Here is an 11,430-nt window from a genome sequence, read left to right on the forward strand (position 1 = left end):
ACGATTTAAAGACTCCTATATTTACAGGAAATTCCAGTGACCTCATTCAACAAATATTTCTCAAGTTTCTGTAGTAAGGCTGTGTGCTAGCACAGCACAGTAAATGTAATCCTGCTTTTGCTAAAAAATGAACTGCCCAGAGCCAGCCTGGCACACAGAGCTGCTGCTGCAGCTGCTACTGAAGTCCATGTGCCGTTTCCTAGTGGCCTTTTTACCCAGAGAACGTCACTCAGTTAACCTCAAGGCACATGGTCAGCGACAGCAATTCCACAAGGGCTCACACTTACACAGCACATGACCTTTTAGTGGTTGGATCAGAAGGCATCAAGGAACCCACGGATAGTTGGATCTTCCTAAGACAATCTTTTGTAAAGGTCACTTTTTTTCAGCCAAGCCTTTGATAAAAGAAATTTCAGTTAGATAATCCTATGTCATTCAATTAAAGGCACCGTACGCAACCCCAGAGAGGCAGACTGGTTCTCCTGCTCCAAAAGTTTTAGGATTTAGCCTGAGAGAACCCCAAAAGTGAAGAAGAAACTTTCTCATCTCCCTTACCTGGGGATGTGTTGAGAAAAGAGAGAGAGTGAGCATTTGGCCACAGGGCCTGGTGGGACCCAGTGCTGAGTCAGCTTGCTCACCTCCCTCTTGCTTGTCCACGAGCGTTTTCTCTTTAGTTTGGTCCTGCTGGGTTGCTTTTTTCAAAGGGGCAGAGATTATGATGTACACCATCTGCACAGAAGACTTCCAGGACACGGGCCTGAGTCCTCAGAGAAGCTGGGTCCTGTAGATACATCTCTTCTTCCAAAAGAAAGAGAATGGAAGACTGAAGCCAGACTGTTCAGCCAGCACACACCAGCCAACATCAGTCATGTGAGTGTAAACACCCGGGAGCTTTGTCCAGAAGCTCTGCCTGGATCGTGCTCCCATCAGGGCTGCCATGTACAGTTGTGTAGACTGCTTACCGTACAGGGGCACCTGACAAAGTAGGCAAGTGGGAGCTGAAATCCGGTCTGTGGTCTGCTCACCGTGCCCTGCCCCCTCAACCTTCGCTGCATCCTTCTGGAGGATGGAGTGCCCATTTCTCATTCCTACAAAGGTACTAAAAGGGAACTTCAGTTTTCCCACACTCACACCACTTCTGATACCCAGTGTGTGGCAGTTTTTCCCACATCAACCAATTCTCCAACTCTCTGGACATCAACTGGGGGTCCAGCAATTCAATTCTGACACTAACTACCCAGAGTCAGCACAGACCCCACAAGTTAAGGGCTCAGTCCCACAGACTGCCCCCACTTCAGACACTAATTGTAAGTCCCAAGTTGTCACCTGTACTTCTGACCAACAGGCTTTCAATAGCTTTCAACAGACTGCTCCTATGACCCCCTCCTCAGATCTGATAATTTGCTAGAACAGCTCACAAAACTCAGGGAAACATTTACTTACTATGACTGATTTATTACAAAAGATATTTTAAAGGATACAAATGAACAGCCAGATGAAGAGATACATGGGGCAAGGTCCAGAAGGGTCCTGAGCACAGGAACTTCTGTCCCCATGGAATCTGGAGTGTGCCACCCTCCCAGCACATGGGTATGTTCACTAACTCAGAAGCTCTCAGAAGTCCTTTGGTTAGGATTATTATGGAGGCTTCATTACGTAGGCATAGTTGATTAAATCATTGTCTAATGGTGACTGGCTCCTCTGAGGTCAGGGATATGGGGCTGAAATGTCCAACCCTCTGATCACATGGTTGGTTCCCCTGGCAACCAGCCCCCCCTCCTTAGGGGCTTTCCAGAATCAGCTCATTAACAAGGGTTTTAGGAACTCTGTGCCAGGGACTCGGGATGAAGACCAAATATATATTTCTTATTATGTCACAATATCACAGGTACCGAGTGGGTAGCCATGGCCCCACTTTGCCATCTTCTTTTAGGAGGAACCTCCATGTTGTCCCAGCCAATGGGGAATGGCGAAGACTGACATGCCTGTGGCCATCTGCTCGTGCTTTCCTGAAAGTTAGCAAATGATGCAGCCATGAATAAAGCTGGCTTTGACTTAAACTAGTTAACCGTTAATCACGGCAACAGCAATCTATCAAAGGTGAAAACTGCTTCACTTTGATCCAGCTCTGAAGACCATGATTTAGCATCTAAAAAAGGGGCAGATCATAGTGTGTGTTCCAGTCCTCTTTTCCCCTATGAAATTAGACCAGCAGTTTCCAATCAAAGGCTGAACCTTAGGATCTCCCCACCAACTCCACACTCTCTAAGCCTCACTCTTCTGCTTCATCTGGAACCCACACGAATTCCATTCTAAGCCATTCTGTCACCTTGTTCAACAATCTTTCGTTGATGGATTTCTTATTTGTTTCCTACATGGTCCCTTTCCTTAATTTTTCACCTTTAGGAGATGGAGTTGATTGACAAAGCTAAGAGAAAGAAAAGAACCAAGATGGACAAGTCCAAGGCACCCAAAAGGGAGAGAGAAGGAAAGGTTCGCAGGGAAGCAGAGGCTGCCGTTGGTAAGGGAGTGTCCCCTCCAGGAATGACCCAGGAGAAGATGCCTAATGGGGGCCCGGAGGTCTCATGGAAAATCAACACAGATCCCATGGGACAAGTTCTCTGTTTTGAGTCTCCTTGACTCCCACAGCTAAGACGGTATTGCAGGCTTACTTCATGTTGATATCTTAGGAGACAGAGATAGAGGAGACCGGGGGTGCCTACCGACCTAGGAGAGGGTGTGATAATAATAATAACGGCACCTATTCACTGAACACCCACTACGTTAGGAGCCCTGCATATATGATACCATGAAATCCCCACCACAGCTCCATAAAGTAAGGACTATTATTATAGTATGTGGCAGTGGAGGCTGAGAGAGGTTGCCTGACTTGCATAAGATCAAACGAGTCACACAGTAAAAGGATGGACCCAGGGTCTGTCCTGCCATTAGGTTGCAAATGCACGCCATTACCACTGCGTCTGTGAACCAGCAACTTAAGTGTAATCTGAGAACTGGGCAGTGAGGGCATTTGGGAAGGGAAAGGATGCAACAAGCTCTGAATGGTTACCCCAGGTACCGTTTTCCTTCTTGGTTCCTTGTGTTGCACCTTACAAGGAATTCAGATTCCCGTGCTTTGAAGACTTTCTTTAGCCTAAACCTACACCCGTCCTTACTGACCACGATTCAGAAGACCCTCCAAACAAATCAAAAGCTGTCAGAAAGGATGACACTGGATAGCTTCCTGGGCCAGACCTATTTTCACGATTTGCTCTTTAAAGTCTTGCCGAGTTTATATTGTTGTAGCCCAAGACTTGGGTAGCACTAGCAGGACTGGGAAAAGGAAATACCTGTGGCTCCCAGAGGTGAACTGAGCAAGAGTCCTTAGAGTATGGAAGGCTTAAACTTTGCCGGGTTACATGGCTGCAACCTCAAGCCAGGCCCCTGAGGCATGACTTTCCAGCTGTGTCTACAGGTCTCTCCTCCAGAGAGTCCTGCCCCCACCATAGGGCAGGGTAAGACAGAACTTTTTTAGTAGCAAGACCACTAAATTATAGTTAATCCAGAGAGGATAAGGCACTTTCTCAAAGGATGGTCTGTGGACCACCCTTCTCAAAACCCTCGGAGTGGTGGTAGAATGCAGATTCCTACAGAATCCGACTCTGGGAGTCAGGCTCAGGAACTGCAGCCCAGGCGATTCCATCCATGCTGAAGTTTAGAAGTTGCTGAAAAGGATGCAGAGACCGTGTGTACTTAGCTATCCGTCTGTCCCTGATTGTTCGTCCCCAGGGAAGTCAAAGAAATCAAAGGCTAGAAAGAAACCCGAGCTAACCGCCAAAGCAAAAAAACCAGGAAGCAAAAGGAAAAGGCCACAGAAGGAAAGGAGTCTGGAGACGGAGCTGAGTGGGCCTGATGCCATTAACTCCGAGGAAACAGAAGACACATCAGATAGAGGTTTCTCTCCTTCAGGCTCCCTTGTAGGGGACCCTTGGCTTTCTCCCGGATATGATGCTCCGGAGAGCCAAGTTTCAATAGATAGAAGATCATCGCCCACTCAGACTGTAGCTGTCACTGGAAACATGGAATCTGAAGAAGAGAGAAGCCTCGAGGACCCTTCCAAGGTAGGTCCGATATTCTTGCCGTGGCCAGAGGGATTCCTGTCCTCACTGATGCCACTGCAGGGGTGGGAAAAACTGCCCCAAATGACATTGCAGTTACTCAAACGGCTCCCAAAGGCTGTGGAAATTCCTCCTTTACTGAGCTGCTCATCTGTGGCTCAACTGGACCACAGGCTGCAGAAACACACACATCTGCCTTTACAAGGTGCCTTTGCGTGTAAGAGCCATTCTGTTCCAGGAGCCTTGATTCTAATGTCGAATATTTAAGAGAAAAACTGAATGATTCTAAGGAAAATTACCCTTGAAAATCCCTGTAATTAGACAAAAATAATACTATACAGATACATCTCTCAATAAGACTGAACACAGCCAATTTTTCCTCTGCTATTGGAATAGATCACTGTTTCTTCCACTGAGATGAAGGTGCTGAACTGCATTTAGGTCTGCTGTATACCAAAAAAAAAAAAACTATCTTTCAACACTGCAGCACACCCACAGCTAAGCCACTATGATTAAACTCACATGAGTCACCTGTACATATGGCACAACTCTGCTGCCTCTCACTTAACCTTTACAGCCACACTGTGAGCTAGGTATGACTGGTCCCATTTTACAGACCTAGAAACTGAGGCTTGAAGGTGTTAAATATCGGTTGCCAGAAGTCACACAACTATCGAGTTGTAGAGCCAAGGCTTAAACCCAGGTCCTTTGACTCCAAAATCAGAGCTCTTGTCACTATTTTAAATTATTTTTTTTCTTCTTCTTCTCCCCAAAGCCCCCCAGTACATAGTTGTATATTCTAGTTGTGGTCCTTCTGGTTGTGCTATGTGGGACGCCACCTCAGCGTGGCCTGATGAGCGGTGCCATGTCTGCACCCGGGATCCAAGCCGGCAAAACCCTGGGCCGCCGAAGTGGAGCGGATGAACTTAACCACTCGGCCATGGGGTGGCCCTACTATTTTAAATTATTATGTATTTATTTGTTTTATAGCCCATAGCCTTCCAAAAGGGATTTCGGAAAGATTTTTCTTTTATAGTTCTCAACTCTCCCAGCTGCTTAGATTACAGAATTCTGCTCTACACAGCAGGTGGCATTCTAACCTGTGGGCAGAATTTTTCTGAGCCTGCTAGACTATCAGAATTTCTTAGATTTGGTGTCAGGGCATAATACTGTGCTGCCTCTGCAAAGGCTGAAAAGCAAGGCAGTCTCACCCCATGCTGAACACAGAGTTCCCGTGGAAGAGCTGCCTTCCCAGTTTCCCCTCGTGGGCATATTTGTGACTGAGGAGGAGGCATGAGAGCAAAGAAGGAAAGCTAAGACATCCTTCACGGAAACTGAGAGAACCTTTCACTGAAAAAGTGAGTTTGCATGGGGTTAAATGCGAGTCTGACATGTCTGTACCTCAGACTGCCCCTGGCCAAGGAGCCTCCATCCAGAAGCTGTGGCTGCCGGCCCTGGCTTCGCGTCAGAGCCACCTGAGGAGTTCTGTGAAACCACTGAGGCCCGCCACCTAGGTGTTCTCACTTAGTGGTCTGGGTGGGGCTTGGCCTCAAGTAATTTTTGAAAGCTCCTCAGGTGATTCTAAAGCGCAGGTAGGGCTGAGAACTCTAGATGGACGATGTGCCAGGCGTTAGGCTGGCACTGTCACTCTTTCAGTTAATCCCAGTAACAGCCCACGAGGAAGACAAGATCAGAAAAGTTAAGTTGTGATCCCCAAATCCTGACACAAGTAAGAGAGAGAGATGTGGATCCAGATCAATCAGACCCAGAGCCCAAGCCAGTGGTGGTAGAGTTTATGCAGCTGTGGTCAGAGGGTAGAAACCACTTAAGGGTCCCATCTCTGAGGGGAGACATCACTGTGGGGAGGGCAGGCGGCTCACTCCTGAGACAAGCTCCCCGTGAACACTTCACTGTCCTTTGCACTAAGGCCACTCTGGTTCCTTAGGACCTCCTCGCTAAGAAGGAGCAGGAGAGAGCTCTCCGGGACAGGCTGCGGGCTGAGAGGGCCGAGATGAGACGGCTGGAGGTGGAGAGGAAGAGGAGGGAGCAGGAGGAGCAGAGGCGGCTCCAGCAGGCGCAGCTGGAGAGGGCAGAGAGGATGAAGGAAGAGCTGGAGCTGGAGCAGCGAAGGCGTGCGGAGGAGATCCGGTGGGTCGGGTCGAGCAGCCACAGCGGCCAGGGCCATGTTAGGAAGCAGCAGCGAACGGCAGGGGGTGACCTCCATTAGGGCAAAGTGGGTACTGAGGCTCAGGTCCTGAAGGAAAACAGCATCTCTCATTTTTCTCTATCCTCAGCGATCCTAGGAATAACCTGGCCTGAAGGTGAGATGCAGCACCTTGACCATTAGGGTTCCTCCAGATAGATGAGTCCAGCAAACGCTTGTTGAGCCCCTGCCGTGTTGTCTGCCTTGTGCTAGGCCCTTTCATAGGCCTGGACTCATTTAATTTAATCTGCACAACCTTATGAGACAAGAGTTCCAAAATCCATTTTTAAGAATGGAAAACGAAGCTCTGAGAACCTAAGACCCCTACCCTAGAGCACAGAGCTGTGTGTCGAAACTTCCAGGCTTCCAGCCCCAGGCCCGCTGTGTTCTTGCTCCTGCTCTTCCATCAGCCCTCTCTTGGAAACCGAGTCTCCTCTCAAGCGGATGCTCCAAGTGGCCTTCGGGCTGCAAAGCCTCCCCCAGGGGCACTGCCTGTTGGCTAGTCTCGCAAAGATGCCCCAGTGTTTTCTGCCATTTCCCTGACCATCTGGTGGGCTTTCTCAGTTTGAGGAAACAGAGACTCGAAGAAGAGCAGCGGCGGCAGGCGGAGCAGGAGAGAAAGCAGCGGCTCCAGTTGCAGGTGGCCCAGGAGAGAGCCCGGCAGCAACAGGAGGAGTTCCGGAGGAAACTGCAAGAACTACAGAGGAAGAAGCAGCAGGAGGAAGCCGAGAGGGCTGGTGAGGGCATTCTGGAGCTCTGCGTCTCCTGTCTATCTGGGGCGGAAATATTTTTATCCCACTGTGGGTGTTCATTTGCATCTCCCTAGAGTTATTCCTATCCTAGGCCTTAGTGTCTGAAGCACTCCAAATGTATGAGCTATTTTTTTTTCAAAGTGATTGATATGTGTGACTAGAGTGAGTTGAGACAGAAAATCAAAATAAGAGACTTGCTTGTGGAGATGATCCTTGGGTCCCACTCCCAATTCAGTCATCCCCTAGCCTGGGACCCTGCCCCTCCCATTGTCCTCTCAGCAGTGCCCAGGAGCTGCCTAAATCGGAGACAGCCCTGCCCCTTGCTTCCTTCGCAGACAGAGACAAACATCTGGATAGCTTCAGGGCAGCCTTTCAGGGGCTGAGTGTGGACTCTCTACAGCCTCACTTTTGAGGACGAAGGAACTTCAGCAGATGACACTCTTTAGATGGATCAGTCCAGCTGAGGAAGCACCAAGTTTCTCCAGACCCAGATCTGACACCCCTGCCCAATCCATCTGCACACCACACATGAGCACACCTGGCTCTGGAAAATTCTCCCCGAGGGCTTTGTATTAATTGCAGAGTGTGCTGCACATAGTAGGTGCTTGATAAAGGACTCTTAAACTAGTAAATTAACCCCAAGGTACCCCCCCCAGAGGATCTGGCAGCCTGCTGGCAGGTGAGCTGCACACTATCTCATGGGGCGTCCCTGGGAATCACAGGCTTGAGAGTTGGATCAGAGAACTGTTCTCTCCAATGAGACCCCCGCTAAGCCTACCCGCTTTTCTGTTCTGCAGAGGCGGAGAAGCAAAGGCAGAAGGAATTGGAAATGCAGTTAGCAGAAGAACAGAAACGCCTGATGGAAATGGCTGAAGAAGAGCGGCGGGAGTACCAGCAGCGGAAACAGGAAGCAGAAGAGAAGGCTCGGCTGGAAGCAGAGGAAAGAAGGCAAAAGGAAGAGGAAGCGGCAAGGCTGGCTCTGGAGGAAGCCACGAAACAAGGCCAGGAGCAAGCCAGGTACTAGACGTTTGGGCGACAGCTGCCACAGGGGGACTGTCCGGGGGCCTGACTGCCGGGTGCTGGGCTAGCCGAGGTCACTTCCTCCTTTATTCTCTTATAACAGTAATGGTCACTGCATCTTTCTGATGAGAGAATCTCTTGAGTAATGTCGTTTCAATCGACTCTTTAAGCTGACTCTAAGCTAATAAATACTCTTTAGGGGACCAGAAAGAGAAGGCAGCCAGAGCAACTCTCTTTCAAGGTTTCCCACCTTAACCTTGAGTTGTCCTTTCCTGGACTTTCCTCAGCTGTTACATGAATTACAAAAAGGATCACTAGAGAAATCTTCATTCAATTTCAAAATTATGTATTCCATGTATCATAGCAGTAGGGCTGGATTCCTAAGTATTGAGACCAAAAGCAAGCTATTGAGTTCCAGTTTTCCACAAAGAGAACACCGACAGCGCATATGAGGCAAGGCGGCATTTAAGGCTAGTCCAAGTGGCTACGGCGGTGTGAGGGGCAGAGCCTCACTCTACCCAGGGGTGGAACGTGACGCCAACTGGCTTGACTTTGTCTTCACTCGTGCGACCTTGGCCCAGCTACTTTAACTCCTCGGGCCTGTGTCCTCATCTCTAACACAAAGGAGTCCCTTTAGCAACACCAGTTTAGGAACTCTTGAGTTACACCTTTCACTCTTCCAGGAGGTGGCTCACGGCACTCTAAACCTCCTTTATCAAGTTACTTAAGGAACAGTGTACGATCTTCCCCTAAAATGCAAGATCTGCAGCGCCAAGTCTAACTGATGATCACTCAAATGCAAAATCGTTCTACAGCTTCTAAGGGCAACTTCCAGGATGCTTAATCAGTACTGGGATTGGGGTGGGGTTGTCTCCTTAGGCAAAAAGCTGCTTTGAGGCAACATCTTCACTTCCACCGAGACCTCCATAAGGAAGCCAGCGGCCTGCAGTGGACACACAACATTTCCAGACCATGGGTCTACTCTTACTTTCAGTTCCTGCAAATGCCCAGACCTTAAGGCTAGAAGAAAACTAAAAAGTAAGTTCGGAGATGGTGACAGAAAAAGAAACTTGTTCTCTAATGAAGTTCCATACTGAGCCCAATTAGTTCCATTTCATCTGGTTTACCTCAACTCACACCTACTTCACTCTGGGACCTCCATTCCCACCACCCCTCCCCACCACACACTGTACTCAACCCAGTGATACTCTTCACTCACATAAATCCAGAAGCTTTGGTGCCTAAAACTAGCCCACAGTTTTATAATTTGTTTGCATTTCAGTTAGGAAGACACTAACATAGTCTTAGCATAGTCCAAGCATTTCATTTCAGTCAATGTGTCTAAAAGAATTGCAGGTTAGTGAAAATTTTGTAACACAAATAGCTCTCAATTAGCTAAGAGGAGATAATTCATATATTAAGAATTTTATCTTTTTTTTTTTTTTTAAGATTTTTCCTTTTTCTCCCAAAGCCCCCCGGTACAGTTGCGTATTTTTAGTTGTGGGTCCTTCTAGCTGTGGCATGTGGGATGCCCCCTCAGCATGGCCTGACGAGTGGTGCCATGTCCACACCCAGGATTCAAACCAGCAAAACCCTGGGCCGCCAAAGCAAGAGCAAGCGAACTTAACCACTCAGCCACGGGGCAGGCCTCTATTATAATCTTTATAAGGCAAAACCACATCCACTTCATCCTAAGATCTAAAATTTAATGTCTATTTAAAACAAGGTAATTACTTGATAAATGTTCATTTGAGCAAAATGAGCTATTTTGTGAGGGTATTCTCATATCCTATAGATTCTAGAGCAGCAATGCCCAATAAGTAGCCACATGCAGCTTTTTAAATGTAAGTTAAAGCATTCTTCAGTCACACTTGCCACATTCCAAGTGCTCAATAGCCACATGTGGCTGCTGGCTACCACACTGGACAGCACAGATAGAGAACATCTTCACCATCACAGAAAGTTTCACTGGACATCACTGTTCTCTTAGAGCCCTTGAAAATTAACAAATCTTCAGTTTTTACTCCTAATTGTGCTCTGAAAAACCAATGACACATAACTTGCCCATTTTTAAAATCACACTATCAAGGAAGAGTCTCGATTAGCTAATTTGTCTTTAACATCTCTTTAATATCAATAAGTAATAAGCGTCTATCAAATAATGACCGTTAAAGGAGATGAAAGAGCCTTAGCTAACAACATATATAAAAAGATGTTAGTTCAAGCAAGCAGTACGTGAACCTGACTTTTCCCACGAATGTCCTTTGGCTCTACTCTGTACTTCACTGTGCACAGCTGAAAACTTTCCCACCACTGCTTGCATGGCATTTGCTTCCTACAGGAGCTGCACTTCTAGAATCCAGAAGTCCCACTTAATTTTGATTCTGTATTGCTGTGTTATCGGACTTGCTTAGATTTGATGCTTATTTTTAACTCCTTGTTTTATGTAAAAGAGAAATAAAATGGCCCAAACACTGGCTATCAGTCATAATGAATTTAAATCACTTAAACTTTTTCTCAAACTTGTCCACCCTACTTGCACATTCACTCATCATTCAACAGTACTTACCAGATGAGAAAGGAGCATCTCAAATAACTCAACCAAGAACTGAAGAAAGAACACTCAGGGTTCCTCGTGGGGGAAAGTACCATTATGGACTATTTTCTCCCTTCTTTTACAAACTTAAGATGTTGGACTCAAGCACCAGGTAGGGTAGCTACACTAAACATTACTCAAGGTCCCTTCTAAATCTGATATTCTACTAAATCGTTGCTGTGAAAGGCCTTTTTCCACAGCAGTACTACACCAGATAAGCACATTTTTAAGTTAACCATAGCAGAATGCAATGCATTTAGAAGAACCCAATAAACTAAAAACAAGAAAATTACTTCTCCACTAGCTAAGCTCCACCACCTAAATGCTGAGAGCCTTCAGAGATGCAGACAAAAACAGGATACCAAACTACATACTCGTACAGTCTGGACAGCTCACATAGCCTATCAGCTCTGTACTCAGGCCTGACAGAAACATGCAACTCAATGAGAATCTTCTAGAAAGGGGCCTAATTCCTAGGCACTATGTAATATAATGGTAACATGCCAGGTGACGGTCTAACAGCGTCATTTACCTAGACTGTATATACACAATACAAATAGTTTCTCAAGGTCAGACAGAGAAATTTATAAGGCAAGATAATTATTTTTCAACAGGTGACTTCAGTAGAGTATTTAAGCCCTAACAGTTTACAAAATGCTTGAGAGAGCTATTTTCTTTGCTCTTCTCACTTGGTCAGATGGCACTCTACTGGGACTAACATCAAACTGGGTTACGTGTGTG

The 11,430-nt window shown here is 47.0% G+C and overlaps 1 protein-coding gene across 5 annotated transcripts in view; it reads left to right on the plus strand.

Moving 5' to 3' along the window:
• KIAA2012 (KIAA2012 ortholog) overlaps window positions 1-10,572 on the plus strand; it is a 108,132-nt gene extending 97,560 nt beyond the window's left edge. For all 5 annotated transcript variants that reach the window (XM_070580749.1, XM_070580750.1, XM_070580751.1 and 2 more), the window contains 7 exons: window positions 705-870; window positions 2,407-2,521; window positions 3,790-4,121; window positions 6,064-6,266; window positions 6,886-7,058; window positions 7,871-8,090; window positions 8,973-10,572. In XM_070580749.1, the coding sequence (XP_070436850.1) occupies window positions 705-870; window positions 2,407-2,521; window positions 3,790-4,121; window positions 6,064-6,266; window positions 6,886-7,058; window positions 7,871-8,090; window positions 8,973-9,111 (1,348 nt within the window). In that variant the 3' untranslated portion in view covers window positions 9,112-10,572. The remainder of the gene's footprint in view (window positions 1-704; window positions 871-2,406; window positions 2,522-3,789; window positions 4,122-6,063; window positions 6,267-6,885; window positions 7,059-7,870; window positions 8,091-8,972) is intronic.
• The last annotated feature ends 858 nt before the right edge of the window (window positions 10,573-11,430 follow it).

This window comes from Equus przewalskii, chromosome 17 (genome assembly GCF_037783145.1).
Source record: "Equus przewalskii isolate Varuska chromosome 17, EquPr2, whole genome shotgun sequence".
In the NCBI taxonomy this organism is placed as follows: domain Eukaryota; kingdom Metazoa; phylum Chordata; class Mammalia; order Perissodactyla; family Equidae; genus Equus; species Equus przewalskii.